We start from the raw sequence: 25470 nt of genomic DNA, 5'->3' as shown, positions 1-25470 counted from the left end.
TTCTCCAGCTTAAGGGTTCAGAAGGGCTTAAATCTTTTTATTTTGCCTCTTGTGATCCACTTTTTTACTAATCCCATAATAATGGAACAAAAGCGAGGGGTGGTGACATCAATACTTTTACACTCACGTTTGTGAAAATTGCAACACCAAGAAGGAATCGTCATAATTGAATGCAATTTAATACACAGTTGAGTGGTAGTGGTACAAATAAATGATTAAATGTTCAAAGCAAACAAACAAGAACAAGAGATCAGAATCGGTATTTTGTGTGGCCACCACGCGCCGCAATAAGTGCTGCTACATGACGTGGCATGGAGTCAAACAAAGTTTGAATGTCTGACTGAGGAAGAGCATTCCATATCGTTTGTACGCGTACCCAAAGTTCGTCTGCAGACGCAACAGGACGAGGATCACGAGCAAGACGCCGACCAATGACATCCCACACATGTTCAATTGGCGACATATCCGGGGAACACGCAGGTCAAGGAAGAAGCTGTACCTGCTGCGCTGCAAAGAAGGATTTAACAATCCGAGCAGTATGAGGGCGGGCATTGTCCTGTTGAAATACAGTGCCTGGCAAGCTTTGAAGGAAGGGAACAGCTTCGGGCTGTAGAACTTCACGGATATACTGGTTGCTGTTCAGATTGCCCACAATTCGTAGCAATTGAGATCGTCTATGATATGCTATGGCGCCCCAGACCATAACTCCGGGTGTTCGTCCACTGTGGCGTTCGATAATGCACTCTGGAAGGTGGCGTTCACCGGCATAGCATCTGACACGAATGCGGCCATCATGGTACCACAAATTAAAGCGGGATTCGTCAGAAAACACAACATGCTGCCAATCAGCACGCCAGTCTCTATGCTGATTGGCCCATTGTAGCCGCAGACGGCGATGGTCGTGCGTTAGGGGGATCCTGTATAAAGGAGTCCGTGCGCGCAGTCCACACTGCAGCAGACGTCTACGAATTGATGAAGCACACAATGAAACACCTGTAGCTATTGACCACAGTGCTGCCAATTGTCTAGAGGAAGCTGTATGGTCCGTCCGCGCCATGCGGACCAGGTGTCTATCATCGCGAGCTGACGTCACATTTCGGGGTCCACTCCCGGATTTCCGAGTTGTCCGACAGTCGTCCGTCCACTGCTTCCAAACGCGCATCACTGTGCTGCTGTTACGCTGCACACGAGAGGCTACTGCACGATACGACAATCCAGCTTCACGAAGGCCGATGATTCTCCCTCGTTCAAACTCTGTAAGTTGTTCAAATCTCGCTCTCTTTCGTCGATGAGGCATAAGTACAGATTGAGTTAACGTTTACCACTAGCAGATAACCACCGATAACCACACACGCCTCGCTACAGCCGTCTATTTATTCGGATCCATCAGCCGTTCAGAGGGCGCTGCTCAGCATACGCATGCGCTACGGATTTGCAATTCTAATCATTTGCATATCATGCGCTACTTTGCATTTCCTGAAAATTTCAGCTCACTCGCGTAAGTCCTTCATGGTGTTGCAATTTTCACAAACGTGAATGTATATTCACTGTGATCAAAGTTGCAAAGATTTTGTTCCAGATCATTTCTAGAATTCTTTCAATTTGCCTTCTTAATCTTTCACTTTCTGTTAATGTTTCCATTGCGTAAAATTTTGCGTTTGTTCCTTCCGCATATGGATAGGCCAGGGTCATATAAGACATTTTTAAAAGTGTTTGCAACAATGTCTTAAGATACAATGACTATTTTAGTTTGAGTACCATTTTAGTGCAAGAGGCAGGATCTGATGTAAGATATATAAGTTCTAATTTCTCAGAATATAGAAGATCTTCCATGACTATGCCTGTGGCATTGCTATAATTTTAGCCCCGACTTTTGCTGTGTGCATTAAAATCTCTAATAAAGAAGCATTTTCTGGGGAAGGAAATGCCACTAAAATTCAACTTCTTATTGCCTGGAGGTCTATAACATATAAAGTCTGTAAAATATTGTTATCTTTCCAGACATTAAGTTTAGCCAATTCAGCTTCAGTAGTATGTTGTAGATCATTAATGATGAGAAAAAATGGTGTTAGGTTTTGCCGTGCATCTATCAGGATTCTACTGGCAATTTGTCATGACTTTGGTAGAAGCTGCAAATAAAACCAGGGAATGAGTATCTACGATGGCATTTTAAAAAGTAAAGATACACCGTATGCCAGAGGAAAAGAAAAGTTTTTGTGAGCAAGTTGGAAACACAGGTGTTAACCTTGAACCGTTAGCTTTCTCCTTGTGGTTGTTCGGCATTTCAATGTTGATTCTGGTTGGAGTAGGTCGTGTTTAAAATGGCTGTGCCGATTCAGAATCCCGCCAAATGCGAAGTGCGCTCCGTCATACGTTTTCTTCATGCAAAAGGTCAGCGGATATTCACAAAGAAATTGTTTCTGTTTAAGTGAACATTATGAATCGACAAAATGTAACGAAATGGTGTCGTCATTTCTCTGAAGGTAGGACCTATGTTCATGACGAACAAAGAACAGGTCGGCCATCTGTGATCTCTGATGCTTTTCTTCAGAGAACAGAGGAAGCAGTTCGTGCGAATAGACGTCTCAAATTGAAAGAATTGCATCAGATCACACCAGAAGTGTCAATGACAACTCTTTATGAAGTTGTGACTGTTAAGTTAGGGTACAGAAAATTGTGTGCGCGTTGGGTTCCAACAGGCGGCAACCTTCTATGACTTTGGGATACAGAAGCTTGTGCACCGACTTAACAAATGTTTGGATAACAGGGATGATTATGTCAAAAAATAATAAATAATCCAGTTAATAAGATGTAACTGATGTTTTCTAAATAAATGTTTTTTTTTTTTTTTTTTTTTTTTTTTTTTTTTTTTAAGGAATGCAAGCCATTGTATCTTTACTTTTCGAAATGCCCTCATATGAGGCGTATTCGGAAACTAAGTACCGTTTTGAAAAGAAAATAAATAAATAAATAAATAAATAAATAAAAATAAAACAATTTTTTCGAATCCAATTTTATTTTTACGAAAATACATGTCTTAAACTATTTTTCAACATAGTTTCCACCAATGATCAAACACTTGTCATAGCGGGTGACCAGTTTTTGTGTACCATCATCAAAGAAACTTTCCGCCAGTTTCAATAACCACAACTCCACAGAATTTTTCGTGTCATCGTCAGATCCAAAGCGCTTGCCACCAAGCTCGCGCTTCATGTGCAGGAACAAGTGATAGTCGGTTGGCGCCAAGTCCGGGCTATACAGCGGGTGATAGAACTGCTCCCAATGAAACTGTTGAATTAACGATTGAGTGACACCAGCAGTATGGGGCCGAGCATTGTCATGGAGCAACACAATTCCTTTACTGAGCATTCCTCTTCGTTTGTTTTGAATGGCACGCCTTAGTTTTGTTAAAGTCTCACAATATCGTGCCGCATTAATGGTTTCACCTCTGGGAAGAAATTAAGTAAGCAAAATGCCTTTCCTATCCCAGAAGACAGTGCACATGATTTTTTGTGATGACATTGTCACTTTGAACTTTTGTTTTTTTGGAGAATGAGTGTGTCTCCACTCCATCGATTGTTGTTTCGATTCTGGTGTGAAATGACACACCCAAGTTTCATCACCTGTCACAATTTGGTTTAAAAAGTTTTCTCCCTCATCACTGTACCGCGTGAGAAATGTCAGGGCACTGCCAAGTCGCTTTGTTTTGTGAACATCAGTGAGCATTTTTGGAACCCATCGGGAACACAGTTTGCGATAATTCAAGCAGTCAGACACAATTTCGAACAAAACAGTACGTGAAATTTGTGGAAATGCCTCTGAAAGAGTTGTCATTGTGAAGCATCTGTTCTCATGAATTGCTTCATCAACTTTCCTTACAAAATCATCGGTGAAAACAGAAGGCCGACCATTCCGAGCCTCGGCGTGGACATTTGTTCGACCTGCATTAAACATTCTTACCCACTTTCTCACCATTCCATCACTTATCGTGTATTCACCGTAAACTTCTGTCACTTGACGATAAATTTCGGCCGGTTTAACATTCCTCGTGTTCAAAAATTTAATCACGGTACAAATCTCACAGTCAGCTTAAGAACTAATTGTCTTAAACATTTTGTATGAGAACAGCAAACTGAAAACACAACATAGAGCAACCAAAATGGCGACAATTGAAAGTCAGTGAACAAGAAAGACTAGTGCGCATGCGCAGGACACCTACCACAGCTCTGTGATGGCGCTAGAATGAAACGGTATTTAGTTTCCGAATATGCTACGTACATAAATCATCTAAGGACAGGTTAGCTCTGACAATGAAAAATAAGTCAATATCTTGAGAATGAGTGACATTCATAATCTAAGTGTTCTTATTCTGGAAAGGCCACCAACATTCCACTGCAAGATTCGCAGCCCGTTCTTTGCCATAATGTAATGCAATCCAAATGCTCAAAAGAACAAGGAAGCAAGGCAACGCTGTGATAAATTTAGCTTTAACCAGGGTGCACTATGAGGAGGCCTGTCACATTACACCCTAAAACACATATAATAAGTGAAATGATCTAAAAGAATTTTATTGATAACTAACTGCAAGTGCTATGATATAAAAGAATTATTTGGGAGCACCCAAATAAATTATTTTATGGATAAAATTGATGTTAAAAATCATTGTATTATTGAATTTAATACCTCAGATACCCAAAGAGTTATCATTGTTCCTTTCTGACAGCAGAAGTATTAAATTTCTAGCATTCATGGTCCCTGAAAATAAGATATTTTAGATTGTATTCAGAAGCCTGCCTGTGGAAACTAACAATGAATAAATTTGTAATGATTTCATGCTTTGAAGGCTTTGCAATTGAAAAGCTGAGGAACTGGTTAGTCATGAGAAGGACTGAAAGCAGATCTTGTGTTTTTCCTTATCACTCTTACCAAATCTGATAAATCACAATTCTTTTTTTAAAATTTTTATTGCCTCGTGCATCTCAAAATAAAGATATAGACCTATAAAGGTAAACATAGGCTATACAGTGCTTTAAATGTCAAAAACATACCATCATGTTTAGGCTAGCTGCTGACATCTGCTATGATGCATTAGTTGTGCCAAGCCTCATGAATCTAGAGCTGCCCCAATCCTAAAGAATCACAGTTTACTTGTGCCAGTTGCAATCACATTATACAACAGAGTAAAAAAGTAATAAAAACTAAGAGTTGTTGATTAGTCTTCAAAATATCGTTAACTTTTTTAATAACAAAAGAATTCATCTTAAAATTATACATCAGTATCAGTTTCTGCAAAAAATTCATGATTTAACTATAGTGGCTAGCAAAGCAACAAATAAGACTTTCCTTACTGTTGTCATGCTTTGAAATGCTGTCATGCAATAAAATTGATGAATTGCAAGATTTCCAGTTTAATAACATCAGTTTGCTGAAATTTGTTCTGTTACATGCAATAAGGTTTATTTTCCCTAACTACAGTATTTTCAAGCATAAGTTGCAAAAAAAAAAAAAAAAAAAAAAAAAAAAAAAAAATATCCTGTGATGCTAATGTCGAAAATCTTATTTACTCATTGAATAGACACATTAAGGACCAAAGTGAGAACATGTAGTAGCTGTGTAATGAAGAAGTTGATAGTTTAAATTTTGAAGGTAAATCTCTCTCATCTTTTAATAAGAGTAAGAAATACTGAAAGATTTGCAACATGCCCATTCTTACAGCCTGAGATATGCTTATTGTTGAGGAAATTGAAAATTTTGTTATAGTGGTAGGATTGAGAAGACGGCTTGTAACTCCTGCTACTGCATTTAATCCTGCCTTTGTCTGAATTTTAGAAACTTTTTAATAGAAAGACTCCTAGCTTAGATAATGTATCTTAATAAAATGAAGAACTGAAATATGAATTCTTTTGCTAAATTTATGGGTATTTTAATGTATGTTTCAGCATGTGTATTTTTACAAGTATGAAAAATCTAATGATTATTCTGATTTAATAAACCTAATAAGGATTTAAACTGGACAAAGAACTACTGATCTATTAGCCTGCTTCCTGGATTAAAGAAAATATTTAAAAGATAGATTTATTCTAAGATTACTTCCAAATTTGTACAAATTTGCATCTGTACAAATAATTTGACTTGCAAAAGAATCTTTCCACAAATATGCTGTTAGTTTGGATTGTGGAATTTGCTATTTTCACCATATATAAACATAAAGATAGCTGAAGTTAAAAAAGACTTTAAGAAACTCAGACTATCTATGAATGTCAAATCATAATCAATAAATTGTTTTACAGCAAGAAGAAAGATGTCTGGAAAATCAACTCATTTATAGACAACCTGTTATCAAAGTATCAAGTTCTTAATTGATTTGTAGGGCCATCTGTGAGCTTGATTCAGAAAAAAAAAAAAAAAAAAAAAAAAAAAAAATGTTGAGGACATCCTAATCTATTGTCTTTCTCTCAATAAAATCTTGCACACCAGTGGCCGAGCAGTAAAGTCATATATGAGCCAGTTTTCCTTAGAAAGTCCTTCATGAAGGCATCCCTCCTCTTAGGCAGATAACCCTCAGGTGCTTTGACATAATCAAAAAAGCTAAATAAAATCTCTTAACCTGCATTTTCCAGGAAGAGAAAATGGCTGGTATTAATTTAGAAAATGAAGATTCAGAATTTAGTCAGTTGATAATGACTTCCCTATTGCAGGAATAAGTGAATAATAAATTTGAAGCCTTTTACAAACTTCTGAATGTTCATATATCCTTAATGAGGAAGAAACACTAACATTGCAAGTGACTGAGAAGCTCTACAAGATGTAGACTTAATTCTTGTTTTCTCAAAAGGCAAAATGAAACAGAAACGACTTTGAAATACCTATGCACTGTGAAATAATTTAACTTCAGTGCAAAATAATAATAAATTAATTCACTTACATATTTTTTTTCTCTGACCATGAAAATTTGTGTAGGTCTCGACCAAACTCGCATCAATCATTCCAGTGCAAGTGTAAAGGAAAAAACTCTTTTTATTTAGTAAGGTAAAAAAGCAGATAAAATTTACAGATGTAGCACAAAAAACATAATTTAATATTAGCTAAAACTAATTCATTCTAGCAGAAATCTGCCAGAAACAAATCATTCTTTATCTAGTTTATATTTAACAGATAAATTGAGGATAGGCTTATTATTAAAGCTCAATCAAGGTTATTTGAAACCAAGGTGACATCACATTTATCAGTTAATGGTGCTGTATTACATTATTATTTTTTATATTAAAAGTAACAAATAAGTAGAAAAATGTATTGTTATTATTTAAAATTTTTAATTAAATTCTTTAAAGCTTTTTTTGGGGAGGAGGGGACCTTTACATTTAATAAATAGTTCACTTTGTGCTATTTCAACTTAGTGAGGTTCCATTGTGTCTAAAAATTGTAAAGATTCCATTAATGTATATAATTATTTTTAATATAAATTCCCAAAGGCTTTGGCTCATGAGATCCCTGAAAATAATTGTATACATTCAGATAGATTTTAATACTTTTTTTTTCATTCTAAATATCTATTTATGAAAACATCAAATTCCTAGTATTATTTCAAAATATTTGAAATCAAGTATTATATTTTTCAGGAACATATTGCAACATGCATGTTTGATTTAGGTTCATCATGGTCAAAAAGAGTTGATGATTTATATGAAGAAAAGCAAAAAAAGGTATTAAATTTCTTTTTCCTAATTTATGCCTTTTAGGTCTTACAACACTGCTGATATCTGAGTTTCCAAGCAGAATTAAAATGTTAAAAGTTTTATTTTATGTTTATGTTTAATGAGTTTACTTATTTGAATTATTCTGAATATTTAATGAGATGTGTTTTGCTTGCAATCATTGTTTTAAATATAATTTTTATACACAAATAAAATTTTTAAGTCATAATTTTTTATAAGAATTAACTTTACATTAATAAATTTTATTTTTAAATGCTTTAATCATTCTATATTAAAAAATCCCTCCATGTTTAAGCCACTTGTGATGGAATTATGGTGTGGAAGTGCTTATACTCTTTCTTCTAAAGATGTACGAGATACTTTCCTGGTTGATCAAAAAGAAATGAGTATTCTGTGGCAAAAAGCATTTGATGATTTGATAGTAAGTAAATATTTTTATATAGAAATATACAATGAACAAGTATTTGATACACTGTAAATACATTAAGCACATTAAGTACTTACCATATGTTAAATGTTATGTCACTGTTATTGAAGGAAGTGTTTATTTAGCATCTGAATGGAGGATTTTTTTTTTATAAAATTTTCAGGAATTATAATATATGCCATATCTACAATGACATTTTCTTTTAAATTTAAAAATGAAGAATGGGAGAATAAAAATCAACATAACTTAGTTCCATTTATGCTTTAATGATATTTATAAAAAAAAGTATCACTGCATATTTGGAAATCATTAATAACTGAATGATCAAATAAATAATATATACTGGTATTTATTTAAAGTTCTTTTACATAAAATACAGTTAAAAGAAATGCATCTTCTCGTACCCAAATTTATTGTCTTTGATACATTTTTGCTCAAGCACACATGTTAATTATCTTGTATAATTTTCCATCTTCTTAAAATACATCTAATGTAAAAATTTCCGTATATAAATCTTTTTTTTAAACTGTATATTAGTTTTTATTAAGCTTTCAGAAAAGCAAAAATCTATCAGTGATTTGAATCTGGTTAGAGTAAAAGATTGTTATTTGTAAAATTAATACTTCTACATTGTTTAAACTTGTAATTTATATTGTGGAATGGAATTTTTCATGCTATTACTTATTTGTACATAAATATCACTTAAATCTTATGAAAAAATCATCAATGAGTTGCACAAAATTCACGATCAGTTCATTTCATAAAATTGTATCTTTAAAGGACAAAAAAATATTCTTATGAGAATATCAAAATTTAACGGCTTTGCAAAATTCTGAATAATGTTTAATTGCATGATAAGTATATAATACCAAACAATCTTAAAGAGGCATAAAATATTCAAGTTAGAAATTTTTTTATTAACTATAGCAATGCTGAAAAATATTCATGAATATTATAATTGGATTGATTATAAATTAAATATGTTATAAAAATTATATCAATCGAATATAGTGAAGAATTCAAAAGAAAAGTATAAATTTTTAAGAAATATGTTTATTATTCCTGAATTTCTCAGTTCATAATTGTTTCAGTTTGAAAGTGACAGTTACAGCTTGAAAGATAAAGGGCTTATGGACCATAAAATAAACACTTTACGACGGTGATGGGGAACCTTTTGAACTTAGCGTGTCAAAATTTGGAAAAACCGTAGCTTAACTGTAATGCCATGTCACATATAGAATCATTTGTCTGCCAAGAATGCACCTAAGGTAAAAGCTACAATTTTCATGTTGACAATGACGAGGGTGTTGCAAGAGACAAATTTTTGTAAATGTTGTATAAGCAATTTTTTGTCTCCTCTGACAGCTCTGGAAATACTTGATGTGTGTCACCCAAAATGGGCTCATGTGTTATAAATAACACGCATGTCATATGTTCACCATTACTACTCTAAGAATTGGCTAGGTGCCAGATTACATGAAGGATGCATGAAAGTCGAGTGCTTGTACTGTTCCAGAATTTTTAAAATACATAGGGCATTTCTAATGCAGTGAAGAGAAATAAACAGAAACTAAATCCACAAATAAAAACTCTCTCAAAACTTAAAATATATATATATAATACAAAGATAGTATAATTTTTATTTGTAATACGGCCAAATATTTTTACTCCTTTTTTGCAATCCTGTTTTTATATATATATTAAGTTTAAATCTTTCCTTTTTAAAAAAGATTTTTTAATGAGCTATAAGGAAACTCAATGGATTATTTACAGAATTCTAATTTTTTATGCTTTCAGAATAATAAATTACATTAAAAAAATCCTAATTTTTTCAGATGCTTGCAACAGAATTAGAAAAGTACAGATACAACTATAATTTGACAAAGTCTAGACTTGAACAAGAGGTTTTCTGGATGAGTAGGGAATATAGAGAAAATATGCCTGAACTTACACGAATTCAAAGGAATTTTGCTTTTATTGTAGACAAAAAAATAATACTCAAAAAAGAACTAAAATCTTTGGGAAAAGAAATCTTATTGGAACAGTGTAAAATGGAAGAAATTAAAAACAAATTTTCTAAGAAGATTAACTGTATGAGGCATTCAAATAAGTATGTACATACAAAATACAATTTTTTAATTTCGTACTAAATATGTTTGCACATTAATTAGGTATTGCACTTATTTGAAGTTTACGGTTTTAAAATTGCTTTTGTGTACTATTTTAAGGATGTATTTATAGGCACATATATATGTGCCATGTATAAATATGCCACATATATATCCTGTATATAAGGAGATTTTACATTTTCAGGTGTTATGTACATGGCAAGACAGTTGCTAAATAAATAAATAAAAATATTATTATTATTATATGTAAAGCAAATGATGTCCAAAACAATTTTAATGTTAAGCTTTTTAATTATCATATAATATGTGAAATAGACTTTCTTAATAATTATCATATATAAAATAAAAGCATATTGTGTATGCTCATGGGTATATTGAGAATTTTTTCTTCTTTTTCACACAGTATTTGCTATAAATGTACACTGTGTTAAAAAAAAGGGGGGCAGTTCTATATCTCCAGCTCTGGGCTGATTGAAGAAATTCAAATTGTGTTTTTCATGTCTCAAAAGCGCGACTTAGGATGTATATATTAGATTTATATATAGCGTTCTTCTAGTATAGGTATTTTAACACAAAATCGGACTTTTTCTGAAATGACATGCCAATTTTTTTCCATATTTCAATTCTACATCTCAAATTATGCCTAGATATTAAATTTTGTGAAATTTGATGTAAATTTTACAGAGAAATTAAAAAAATTTTCTTAGCATATTTTTTTTCAATTTGTGCCAAGAATAATTCACTTGGTGAACTTCTTAATTTATAACAACCTTTTTTTCTCTTTCTCTTTTTTCATTGTAACGAGTGGAAAAAGTTATCATTCATACTTTTAAATAGTTTTAAAAAAGTGCTTAAACCACATTTGACATTATTATCGCTTAAAACATATATGCAAATTTCAAAATGCGCTAATATGTAAATTCATGTGTAACTTAAGAAATTTTAAATAAAAAACTCTAATTTTTTGGCAGGTATGCTTAGAAATACATCTACTTTAAGATGATGGTAAAAATTTTACAGGTTATAATTCAAAATTTTTTAAAAAAAAATTATGAAAATTATTTTAAAATGCAAATTTTAAAAACAAATCATAAAACTTGGGTGAATTTTATTTGAAACTTGAATTTTATTTGGAATGAAACTAAATTTCAAAATGGGAAAGGAAGAATCAAAAAAGTTTAATATGAAAAGAAATATTAATAAATATATACGAAATTAAAATAACATGGAGGATCTAAAACTTTGAGAGCTAATTTTTAAAAAACTATTCATGCAGTTTTTACAAAACTTAACAATCTGCCATAATTTGAGTCGTAGAATTGAAATATGGAAAAAATTGGTATGTCACTTCAGAAAAAGTCCGATTTTGTGTCAAAATAACCTATATTAAAACAATGTTGTATATAAATGTAATATATATCCTAAGTCGTGCCTTTGAGACACGAAACACTCAAGTTGAATTTCGTCAATCGGCCCAGTAGAACAAGAGATACAGAACTGTCCTCCCTTTTTTTTTTTTTGCGCAGTGTACCTGATGAGGGAAACTTAATTTTATATTAATGTACGTACATTTTTTTATTTGAATTTTTTTGTTGTATCTGTAGTATAAAACAACTTGATTAGCACGAAGTAAATGCAGTGGTTTTCCGTTGTACATATTTTTAAAAATCGGATATCCTTAAACCTATTTTTACTTTCTTGTACAAAGTAAAATAAGTATTCTTATCATAAAATAATTTGGGTGTCTTATTTCAACATTATCTATTTTGACTGCTCCTGAATCCATTTGAATGATTTTTTTGCATGACATCTGTAGGTATGGAATGAATATAGGACTCTCTTTTCCAAAACAGATTGGGAAATGGATTTAAAATAAATTCAGGAGAGATATTTTCATGACATTTTTACATATGTACATATGTATCTATCTCATATAACTAAAAAAAAATTAGCCATGGAACGTTCAAATTTTACACATAGGATTTCTATAATATGTAGTTGTCTACCTCCCCTTCTTGTTGCAATTTGTCACACCAAATATGTGTGTATATACATGCATACAGACCGACTTTGTTACCCAATTCGGTGGGCTAAGTTTTTTCCTATGTTGGTAAGTTCTGCATTTTTTGATTTAAAAGTGATTGAATTATGTTGTTTTTGTGTTCCAGTTAAGGTTTTATGTCTTGAGTTAATCTGCATGTAATAGTTGTAGAATTACCAACAGTTTAAAAGTTTAAGTTGAGCTAAGCCTAACGAGACTGCCATCTGTTTACATTTGAAACTCTTAGTCAAATAGTGAGTTAAGTCAGTTGGTAAACAAATTTCAATGTCCTTTGGCCCAGTGGAACCCAGTTAACTTTTCAATTTTGTGCACCAAAAATTTTGCCTTCCTGTCCGTTATGTGAATTGCTTGTTTTTGTATACAAAATTACATATATAAACAAATTGCTTATTGTATTAAATTTGCTATTGTATAATTATTATTAAAAAAATCATGTATTATTTAAAATTATGTAAATTGTGCTTATTGTGCTATTGTAAAATTATGTATACAAATAAATTGCTTATTATGTTATGTATACAAACAAATTGCTTTTTTTGTATACAAAATTATGTACACTTTTGTATACATAATTTTATTTATGAAAATGAGATACATTCTTCAAGAAAAGAAGAGGGAGAAATACCTGTCATTTACATTAGCTATATATATGTTGCATGATTTCTGAGGTCATCTACATATTTTGTTTAACCCCTTAACTGCCGCGGGCGTATATATACGCCTTGCTCAGCCGATGCGTTAACTGCCCCCCCCCAGATGCGCAGCCGATGCGTTAACTTTGCGAATAATTTTAGGTGTAGCAGCCCAAAGCAAATGATAGCAGTTTGGAAGGACGTATATATACGCCTGGGGCAGTTAATGCATCGGCTGAGCAAGGCGTATATATACGCCCGCGGCAGTTAAGGGGTTAAATTAGCTGTTACATAAGTCAAGTGATCTCTGAGGTCATTGGAATGTATCTCATTGTTTTGTTTTAACTGTATTTGTGTTTTAGTTTTTTCTGTATTTATAATTTTTAATGAACATATTTTTAGCTTTTATGTATTGTTTCTTGCCACAAAGTGAGAACTGAATTGATTGAATACGAAATATATGAATGAATGATGATAATTTTAATGAAATTCCAGGAAATAAGTTTAAATGAAGTGCAGCAAGAAATGTGTATAAATTAATAGGCTGTACAAGGAAGTCATGTGGTATCCACACAAAATTTTTAATTAAATGGTAAAGCTAGCATTAAAATTTCATTCTATCAGCAAATTTGTTACAAAGAAATTTACTTCAGAAACAAGAAAAATTAATTAAAATTTAGAAACATATCTTATATTTTCTAAATTTTTTAATTTCTTAACTATCTGATTATGAGCCAAATTTTGCTTTTTTGTTTTGATTGCAAGCAAAAAATTAAATTTTCAATATTTGTTATTATTTTTTTTGTTTAAAAATACAATTTTTTACACATTAAAAATCCTTTTGACTTTATCAGTGCTTACTGTGTCTTATGAGAGTCTCAATATTTTGTACTTGTTGATTCTTTCTGACACACTGCAAACAATGTATTGACATGTTTTAATGATGAAATCTGGTTTTTTGATTTTTAGTATGTATTGTTTGGCAATCACATTCAAAATGGCTTCAAACAAACTGCAGTCCTCTGCAGCTTGTTGTTGGGAGTAATGTGATGGTGAGCTGCATTACATTATTCCGCATTCTTCCAGTTTACTGAGATTGACACTGTGCTTCATTATTTGCATGTGTACAATCTTGGGATGAAAGTTCGTGTTAAAGTAAAAAAAGATCCCCATATTTCATTAAAAGTAACATTATTAAAGAAAGAAAAGTTTCATCTTTGTAGAAGCATCCAGAACAGCTTCTAGGGTTTCCAAAAGCTTGGAGAAACAGAAACATTTATGATAGATATATTTGGCGATGTGCTGGAAAACTAAAAAGTACCAGATTTTCTTATGAGTGAGAACAGAAAACCATTTGGTGTTAAAATTATGTGTCTCCTATAAGAGCATGTAAGTGTGCCTCTGTTTGTGAAGAATGATAACTTAAATAATCTCCATTACCTTTCTATAAAATTATGAATGGAAAAGAGTCAAGGAGAAATATTATTTAATAGTAGTACAGTCAAAAGTCGTTAATTCGGACACCCATAATCCGGACCTCAAAGCTAAAAGCTTTCTGCGCATGCGCCGCGTTCACACATGCGCATAGGCGTTTTTCGCGTGTGCGCAAGACATTTACGACTGCGCATATGCATCTGCGACGTTTTCGCGTGCGCGTTTAATGTATAACAGATGGTATAAGCTAAAATTATCTAATTATCTATTTCACTTAATGTTGATGATTGCGTTGTTCCTTAATCTTCGAATTGGATCCGGCTTATTATTTTTTGCAGACTGTAAGAGCAATTTTATAAAAGTAAGCTTGAACTTTCGATTATGTCAAATAGAATTTCCGATGCTGGAGCTCCCAAAGGATCTAGAAAACAAAAGTATGCTTCGATGTCCATCAAACAAAAAACGAATTGCTACAAAAAATGGATAAAGGCATATCCTTTGTTTATCTAACCGTTCCGAAATCTGTTTATCAATTTCACGCTGCTCTGCGCGGAGGGGGTGGGACGTTGCGGCGCACAATGAACTGGAAGTTGGTCTGTCAGCACTATCGTTATCTTCAGAGCAGATGTTTTTATTTTATTCGGCTTATAATTCCTTACTAAATGTAGTATTTAATTTCGATGTACTCCGTCTTTGATATGATTTAAATCAAATTCCTCGTCATTATAAATATCACGAATACAAATCAAATAGTTTTCTGGTTACAATTTTCTAATTTCGGCTATGCGTAAGGTATGCTTTACGCATGCGCACGTTGAAAGAAATGTTTAAAGTAAACAAATAAATATTAAGCTTCTTTTTTTGTAAATTTTGATACCCTTTAGATCATAATTGCCCATTATTTTATAAATTACGGTTTCATATTTTTAATTTTATAATTTCTGCATGCCATCTTACCAGATTTAAACTGATGATCTATAATCCAGAAAAATTGATAATCCGGAATCACCGAAGTCCCGAAGAGTCCGGATTAAAGACTTTTGACTGTATTTGTCATTGATCTATAAATAGACATCCTGCAGTGCAGACCAGTTCTTGCACTGCAGAATAAAGAAAATGTTTACTTCTTTTCCCCCTTTTTTAAGATGAGGGCTTAAGAAATAGTTTATAATAGAAAATAAAAAATAAATTTTACACTGATTTTAAATTAAAGTCACTAAATGGAATTAGTTATAATAAGTTCATTGTAAATGGATTTGACTTCTAAATCGGTTTAAAAGGGGTTTAAAATGCAGTTTATGAATATTTTGCAAAACATAATATGATGAATGTTAAAATTTTAAACAGATGTTATTCAGACATCCATAATAAAGTATATTTAAAATGCATAAGTAAAAATGTAGTTAAATGAAATCTTTTTTCCAATTTTTTGTTATTTTTTTGTATTAGACTTGCTAAAGGAAGACTGACTTTCAAGCATCAACGTATATTTGACATTAAACGAAGTGAAGTTATAGAATTGCTGGCTACCATTTTAAAAGGAGATAAATTTGTCCATGAGGAAATTCTAAATGTGACTGAAGAGGATATAGATTTGTAAGTTTTATGGTCAAATTATGTAAAAACTGCAAGTAAATTTTTAAAATGCTATATAATTCTGAAATAAGAAAAACACATCTGAAATTTTTGTTTAAATATTGTTTTAGAAATTTTAAAGTAAAAGTGTAATATTCACTAAAGGGTAAGCAAATGAAATTAATCATTTTGAACTTAAAAAATCGCTATTCCCATTAAGAGCAGATGAAGAAAGCCTATATCAAAATGACTTCATTGTACAATAGAAAGAATGATTTATTCTTACACTACTTACAAAGGATCTTTGTATAACTGGTTGCACCCAAATTCTGCATAGTGTAGACAGACTTTAAAATAAATATGCATATGAAAAGAGAGAGCACCTCTTCTCTTTGTCTAAAAAAATCAAAGATAAAATTATAAGTAGCATTTGTGTGTCATAAAATTAGCAAAACAACAGCCTTGTGTTTGACATCAAATTGACTAAATCTATGCCAAACACAAGTTATTGCTTTGATATTTTTATGGTTCATTTTCCCATGTTTCTCTTCTGTTTTGAACATTTGTGTTATTTAAATTCTCTTTCTTTATGGAGCACCTCTAGCCTTGTGGTACTGCCTAGATACGCTATGTGGAAGTTCTTGCATCAAATTCTGCTTCCGTCAATGTCTTTTTCCATGTCTTTTAATATACTTTTAATATTATTTTATATTGAAAGAATATTTATGGAATTTTATTTTTAAGTGTTGATTAAATGTTTCATTAAATATGACAAAACATATGAGGGCTGTCTGCTTATGGGGAAGCATGCTTTCTTGGAAGATTTTCTAATATTTTTAAGGAAACAGTATGAAAAAAAGAGTATGCAAAAGTTATAGACAAAAAACAATGTTTAAATTTTTTATTATATTTTACTTTTCAGCAAAGTTATTTACAACTGATTAAAAAAAACTGTTCAAATAATAAAATTATTTTAAAGTAAAAGTATTCAAATGTAGCATATATTTAATAAATAATGTCTTATGTCAGTTTAAATTTTTATTCACGTTTCTAATACTTTTTTTAATTTTAAAAGAAAATTTTTTTAGTAATACTGAGTTTGGCTTAGGAGAGTCTCAATTTTTGGTACTTGTTGATTATTCTTGCTGACATTGTGCAAAGATTATAATAACCTGTTTAATGAAGAAACCTGTTATTATTATTATAATTGTATATTTTCTGATAATCACATTCAAAATGGCTTCAAACAAACTTTTATCTTGTGCACCTTGTTACTGCCTTTAATAAGTAATGATCGACTTTATTACATTACTGCTTATTCCCCAATTCCTATTGTAAGTATTTAAAGCTTAAAGCAAAAAAAAAAAAAAAAAAAAAAAAAAAAGAATATTTATTAGAAAAATTTTATACAGAAATCACTTTTTCATTTATTTTGTTTTATTTCACTTCCCATAATTTTTAAAGCATAAAATGTTGGCATTGGGCAAATTGAAAAAATAGTTTATCACTATTGAAATTTTCCACAAAAATAACCTCTCATAAAAATTTCAGGTATTTTTAACTTCCATAAAAATCGCTTATGTTATTTACAGTATTAAGCAAATCTTATTTTTCATTATATTTTTATATTTCACCAACATAACCTGAATAAATATTTGATAAATCATCACTTATACAAAGTCTGGCCAACAGTACAATTTATATAAATGTGTTAAGGATGAATAAGTTATACTGATACTTATATATTATTCCACTAACCATAAAATTGTTGCTAAGCAGTGTGATTCAGTACCAATTATGGATAAGCATGACGTTACTTGATACTCTTAACATCTGCACTTTTGCTTGATGCAATGCCTGACTGATTTCTCAACAATCTGCTTTTTGTTCTTATAACAAGGTTATAAATTAACTGCTATTCTACTGTATTTTTTTGCATTTTGAGGAAAAAAATTATTAAAATTTTGGGTCTGTTTTCTACAGAGCAGAAAGCAGAGGATTATTTTCAAAATTATAGGATCCGACCATTAGAAAAAAGTATATTTATGGACTTAATATAATTAGATGTATATGGCCAACAATATAGTACAGTCTTTAATCCGTACTCGCCGGGACTTCGGTGATTCTGGATTAGGGGTTCTTCCGGATTATAGATCATCAATTTAAATCTAGTAAAATGGCATGCAGAAATTATAAAATTAAAAATATGAAACCGTAATTTATGAAATAAAGAGCAATTATGATCTAAAGGGTATCAATATTTATAAAAAAAAAGCTTAATATTTATATGTTTACTATATTAAACATTTCTTTCAACGTGCGCATGCATAAAGCATACATTACGCATAGTTGAAATTAGAAAATTGCAACCAGAAAACTATTTGATGTGTATTCGGGATATTTATAATGAGGAGGAATTTGATTTAAATCACATCATAGACGGAGTACATCAAGATGAAATACTACATTTAGTAAGCAATTATAAGCCGAATAAAATAAAAACATCTGCCCTGAAGATGAGGATAGTGCTGACAGATCAACTTCCAATTCATTGCACGCCGCGACGTTTCCCCCCACAGTGCAGCGTGAAATTGATAAACAGATTTCTTAATGGTTAGAGAAACAAAGGATATGCCTTTATCCATTTTTTGCAGCAATTCCACTTTTTGTTTGATGGACATCGAAACATGCTTTCGCTTTGTAGATCCTTTGGCAGCTTCAGAATCAGAAACTCTTTTTGACATAATCGAAAGTTCAAGCTTACTTTTTATAAAATTGCTCTGACAGACTGCAAAAAATAATAAGCAGGATCCAATTAGAAGATTAAGGAACAGTGCAATCTGCAACATTAACTGAAATAGATAATTAGATAATTTTAACCTAGCTTATATCATCCGTTATACATAAAATGCGCATGCGTAAAGGTATTATGCACAAGCGTAAACGCATATGTGCATGCACAGAAAGTTTGTAGCTTTGAGGTCCGGATTAAAGACTTTGTACTGTAATAGATTAGTACAGTTTCCTCCATAAAATTTGTACTCATAGAATTTTAAACAGAGCTTCAAAGAAATAAATATAAGTAAAATAGGAGGGCCTAACAAAATAGTAGAAATCAACAAAGTTATTCTTAAAGAATTGCACGAAAAAAAAAAGTGGGTCGAATACTGACTGTTTATTAAATAAAAGGCTTCATTTTCTTCTGAATTCTGCTGGTATGATTAGTGCAGCTATGGCAGGATTTGGTTTAATGATAGTTAACGTTCATGGTTGATAGGAGAATGTATAAGTACTGTTATATCATATTTGCTTGCATATTTTCCCCCTTTTCCTACTAATTTTGATGCTTGAAAACCAGGAGGGAAAAACACTGTTTATGGCGAGATGGCTTAAATGATAAGCATAATGCATTAAAAACACACATAATGGCACACTAATATTATTATATTATGTATGAAAGGACTTATAAATTTCAGTAGTGTTTTTTATACTTACACAATATACTTTCTTATTTGTGCAAACAATTTATATTGTTACCTAACTTGGAAGTCTTTAAATCTAGAAGACAAATTGTGCGAGTAGGAAAAATAGTGTGTGTATAGTTGAGAATGTGTAATGTGGTAAATAGTTGAGAAGCATTCAGTGTTGCTTTCAATATAAAATTTTTATAATGCTGCATATTTTATTTCCTCATGTTCACAGTTTTCATGAATTAATTTTCTTTAAAAAATAGCATTAAAATATTAAAACCATGGGTTAAACCAAATGCTGACAGTAATATGTTTTCAATATCAGTACTTGGAATTAGTAAATTTGTGTGGTACGACAATATTATGTTATTAACCGTCACTGAGGAAAAGCGAATTTAAATAACATAAATGATGTTTAGAACTTTATCTTTAATTTTCTCACTTTTTTGGGGGAGATCTCTTTATATATATTTACTTTAAGGTTCTCTATAATTGTGCAGAATTCAAAATCAGTTAGAAAATGATCATATGTTATTCTTGTTAGCAAATTGTTTAGACATAGTTGCATCACTATAATTCTTCAAATATTTATATAAATAAAAATCTTAGTAATTCAAAATTCAGTTATTAAGATAAATGGAATTATCTCCAATCTGCTTTTAAATTATATTTAATCTGTAAGCTACAATATATATGCAAAAGTATGTAAAAATATATATATATATATATTTTTATTAGAGCTTTTTTTTTTTTTTTTTTGTGACATTTAAACTGTAAGTAACTGTAAATTACTATTTTTCATAATCAGAAAGATTTTTTGATACTTTCCCATCGGCTACATCACCTCAGAAAAGCACTAAATGTTTTTGAGTAAAAAATAAATAAATATAAAAAAGTATGAAGTAGTATGCCTATATCCATGTATAAGTCATTCTAAGGCATACCATAGATACATGAAACTGTGAATAAAAGTGAATGCTAAGTAGAACCGCATAGTCATGTAACATATATAAATTTACTAAAGTTTAATTGATAATCTGGCACAATAAGATTTTATCAATAATAATTAGTTATGTTAAAATATACTTTATAACTTCATATATTGTTAATACAATGATGCGAAACCTACTACCAGAATTTTTGCTTCCTCACTAAAGAATAAGACATAGCGGCTTCTCTTAAGTCTAGAAGCACTAATAATATTACTACAGTACAAAGTCCATAATCCGGACGTCCATTATCAGAAATGATCTATAATCCGGACCTCAAAGCCACAAACTTTTTTTTTGTGCTTTACACATTCGCGTTTAATGTATAACGGACGGTATAAACTAGGCTAAAATTATCTTTACTGATTCTAAGGCATTTCAGTTAATGTTTCAGATTGCGCTGTTCCTTAATCTTCTAATTGGATCCGGCTTATTATTTTTTGCAGATTGTTTGAACAATTTTATAAAAATTAAGCTTGAATTTTCGATTATGTCAAAAAGAGTTTCCAGTTCTGGAGCTGCCAAAGGATCTACAAAGCGAAAGCATGTTTCGATGTAACGCTTCTGATACCGCTTCCGATAGTGAAGAAAGTGACAGAGAGGTTATTAAAAACGAAAAAATTTGAATTGACAAGTTAGTCGGTATTCTCGACACAGCAATTACAGGACTTGAACAGTGTAACTTTGTAACTGAACAAGTTTCTGTTTATAGAATTAAAGAGAAAGTACTAGCTCAAAAAATGAAGCAACTTAAACAGCTTACGTTGAAAGATATGTTTAATAAAGTAAACAAATAAGAATTAAGCTTTTTTTTTTTTTTTTTGTAAATCTTGATACCCTTTAGATAATAATTGCTCTTTATTTCATAAATTACGATTTCCTATTTTTAATTGTATAATTTTTGCATGCCATCTTACCAGATTTAAATTGATGATCTATAATGCGGAAAAAACCCTAATCCGGAATCAATGTCTCGACGAGTCCCGATTACAGACTTTGTACTGTACTGTTAAGTTTGGAAACTATTATAATAAAAATTTCTAAATACAAGAGCTGCAATAGAATATCATTAATGAAGACAACGAGATTATTAAAAGTAGAGCTGAGAGAAATTTAATGGAAAATCTGCTATGCATGGGGAAGGGGAGAGTCAGATGTTTTGACGGCTGATAGCAGTGATACTTTGATACTGTTGGATAAGCCTGTGTCAGCAGGAACTTTATCCCGCTATTATAGGATCCTCGGATACCCCGATTAAGGAACACCTCACATGGGTAACCTTAGATGCTGTCACTGGTGTGTGAAATGACTGTGTATAGTTAAATTTCAGGGCCTGACCCAAGAAATATTGTGTGTTGGGAAGAAGTATGTGATGTAAGTATAATAAATGGAACTTAATTGATGAAGTCACCAAGGTAGGAGCTGATGAATCCGGAAGAGAAAGGATATGATATAATGATTGGCTGGCATCAGTGATAGGGGTGGTCACCCTCCCATATACTGACCACCGCTAGTGCTGCTTAAAAATAGGGAGGAAGAGAAAATTGAACTAATTATTAAAATGAGAGATAAAATAGTTAAATATCATATATAAAAATATGTGTTGCATTGGAACGTAGGTTAAAATCTTCCTCTAGTAGCTCATATTTGAAGTTATCAGCATAATTAACTGTGTCATGAGTGGTTGCTTTATTAAAGACGTTGTTAGTGAGTCGCTCGATGAATGTTTTAATATCCTCAATTTTTAAGTCTTTATGTAGGTCCAAATTTCGTATGAACCATGTGGCCCCGCCCCGGTAATTTTTCTAAAGAAATTGTTCTGGAAGTTTTGTAGTTTGATAAGATATGTGTTTGAAGCAGCGCAGCAGTCCAGGGAAGCATAAGGAAGAACTGGATGAAGAATGGAGGTGCATATTCGTGTTTTCCTTGCACGATCAAGTTTAGATGTCGAAAGAAGGATGTTATGTAGTTTCATTGAAATTCTGGTTGCTTTTCCAGTGGCAGCAGAGACATGTGGATTCCATGTGAGGATGGTAATAAATCTTAGACCTAAATATATCGCTTTGGTGACCAGCAGCACCTTTTCATTAGATGTGTCAACATCTAATTTTTTCTGCAATGGCGACTGATGAGGAGTAATTGGGATTTTGAAACATTAATACAAGTTCTCCATTTTCTGCACCAGTGCTCAATCGCATGAATCCTGCCTTGGATGTTAGTGATAGAACGTTTGAGATTTAGTGATGAGGAGAGAAATGTGGTGTCATCCACATAGCAGGCAGTAATACAGTTATTGTCATCGAACATAGAAAAATCCATCGCATATATTAAGTAAAGGCCCTAAATTTGGAGCCTTGTGGAACACCCGCTGATATTTTTCTATGTATGGAGTAGTAATTTCCTAGTCTGATGCTGAAGGTGTGGTTGTTAATAAAGGAATTTATGAGAAGGACCAATTCCCAGGCAACGTTGAGATTGATGAATTTGTAAATAAGACCATTATGCCAGATGCTGTCGAAAGCTTTGGCCACGTCTAGTGTAAGGAAAACAATGGTTTGATGCTTGTGTATGACAGAGATAATAATTCTACTATTCTTATGAGTTGCATGGTAGTGGAAAGACCTCTGTGGAATCCTTACTGCTGATTGGGCAGCGCACAGAGTATCGGATCCAATCGTTTGTAAACAATCCTTTCCAATATTTTTCTGAACAACGGGAGTAAACTTATCAGGTGATAGTTTTCCATACAAGTATGATTTTTCCCAGGTTTGGGAATTAAAGTAATTGTAGCATTATTCCACATTGTCGTAAAATAATTCAGATAATACAAACAAGCATTTATGATTCCTTGGTGATATAGTTGTTTGGGAAGTTCTTAATCATTTTATTTGAGATATCATGACTTGGTGCTTTTCTATTATGCAATTTAGTAATGAGATTTTTAATTTCGGAGGGGTCTGTGAATTTCAGCAGATTGTTTACAGTAGGCTGTGGAAGCAACCTTTCAACTGTGTTATTGACATCAGTTGTGAATATGGCATCAGCGGGAATTTCGTTTAGTGTGAATTGTTTTTTGAAGTGATCGGCGAAAGCCACTACTTTTTCTGCATCTGTGTAAAGGTGACTGTTGCTGTTTTGAAGGGGCATATTTTTGGTCTTTGTTGACATACGGTTACATAGATATTTCCAGAAGGCACCATCTTCAGTGTTAAAGTTGACTATTTTGCTATTTCATATGTCTTTTCTATGTTCTTCAATCTGATTTTTAATTTTCCTGTGTAATTTATTGACACGTCATTTGACTGGAGGATTGTGGGAGTATTTGTAAATTTTTTTAAAAATTTACACATACTCCCACGTTTATGGATCATGTTTTTTATGTTTGGAGGAAGTTTCGTCATATCTTTTTTACAAATGTGGTCAGCTGTGGACTTATCAAAGGCATTTTTTATGTTGTTTGAGATGGTGATAGCTGTGTTCCTCTCTGACATTTTTATAGCTGCCAAGGGTGGGAGAAAGAAAAGTATAGTTTTTAGAAGCACTGTGTATTCTGAAAATATACAGCGAGTTCCAAAGTCCTCCCCCATCCCCATTTAGTTATATCTGTTAGTGTATGCACATGCATTTAGTCGTGATTACTGTGGGAATACAGGGCTTAACTTCTTTCAGGGGCTGCATTTCACATTAGGCCATTTATTACTTAGCATATACTTTGAAACTTTAAAGGACAATTTTCTTCTAATGTGAAACACATATATTGGAGTATGGCTCTATTTCATTCCTATATACTCTTTACATACTTAGCTATACAACCTTTAAATTCAAAATTAAATTGTAAATATTGAATAAAGTTTTAGGAATCTTCATATTTAGGCTTATTATATATATATATGTATATAAGTATTTAAAATTTATGTATGTCAGCACTAAAAATGTATTAGTTAAACCATTGTGATGATTATGTATTTTAAATTTAATGCATATATTCAAATATTTATTTATCCATTCGAGCTACTTATGCTACCTTCATAAAAGCAAAATCGTATACTTGGTGGTCAAAATGAAAATTTTGAAAACAACAATTGAAAACTATTTCTTTTAAATGACCAAAACATTTGGCAACAAAATTTTTCTAAGGTGTTACTAAATTCAAAAGTACCAGTTTTCTTCCTCTTTCCATAACAAAATACTATTTATTCTAAAATAAAATACTGTACGTTTATTTCATCCTACATTGTAGTTTTATCTTATAATGTATGTTCTATTTATACTTTATAATTTTATGTAGTCATAGATTAAGTTATCAGTTATAGAAAAAAAAATTTAATAATTCACTGTGGTTAAAAATGACAAATTTAATTATTTTGATCTAATTTTACAAAAATAAAATACTGTAGTAAAATTAAAGAAACAGTTCACTAGGATGTTATAATTGAAGATGCCCTTAACCCCTTCATGACAGCATCTTGCTGAACTGAAAACCTTCTGCAGATGTGTCATTTATGGTTCCCAGACAAAAGCCCACTGGACGAAAGCGCACACAACAAAAGCCCACTATGATAATTGCCCATACGACAAATGCCTACAGCGAAGAAAGCACACATTGATAAAAGCCCACGTAGCTATAAGCCCATGCTGATAAAAGCACACATTGGTAAATGTGCACATAATCAAAAGGGACTTATGGTTTTTATTACTATAAAATGTACTTATAATTTTAATTATAATAAATGGAGTATTCAGATCTAAATTTGAATGTCTCAAATATATATCTGTTTGTATATTTTATCACTACTTTATTTGTTTAATTTATTAGGTTGAAAGCAAACTTTCTGCTCTCTGATTGATTAGCTATAACATTTCGATGATAAATCTGAAATTGCATTTTATTATTTATTTACTTATTTAACTTTGGTATGTGTATGTGAAAATGAAAAATATCATTGTGAAGTTTCTCACATGCTATTTTTAAGGTAATATGGCTGACATTAAATATAATTATGTTTCATTATTAAAACTATTAAGTTTTTAATTAAA

General features: G+C 31.6%; 1 protein-coding gene across 18 annotated transcripts in view; it reads left to right on the top strand.

The window, feature by feature from the left end:
* Positions 1–25470, top strand: part of LOC118191046 (dynein regulatory complex protein 1-like) — a 147386-nt gene that overhangs the window by 73983 nt on the left and 47933 nt on the right. For all 18 annotated transcript variants that reach the window (XR_015040661.1, XR_015040659.1, XR_015040656.1 and 15 more), the window contains 4 exons: positions 7620–7703; positions 8011–8136; positions 9978–10252; positions 15849–15995. Coding sequence is in view for 11 of the 18 variants with exons in the window: in XM_085814902.1 (XP_085671028.1) it covers positions 7620–7703; positions 8011–8136; positions 9978–10252; positions 15849–15995 (632 nt within the window). In the remaining 7 variants the exon portion in view is untranslated. The remainder of the gene's footprint in view (positions 1–7619; positions 7704–8010; positions 8137–9977; positions 10253–15848; positions 15996–25470) is intronic.

Source organism: Stegodyphus dumicola, chromosome 4 (assembly GCF_044657685.1).
Source record: "Stegodyphus dumicola isolate Sdum_Otavi_A_Nest chromosome 4, ASM4465768v1".
Lineage (NCBI taxonomy): Eukaryota > Metazoa > Arthropoda > Arachnida > Araneae > Eresidae > Stegodyphus > Stegodyphus dumicola.
The sequence above is the reverse complement of the archived record's forward strand: the minus strand, read 5'-3'. Positions and strand labels throughout refer to the sequence as shown.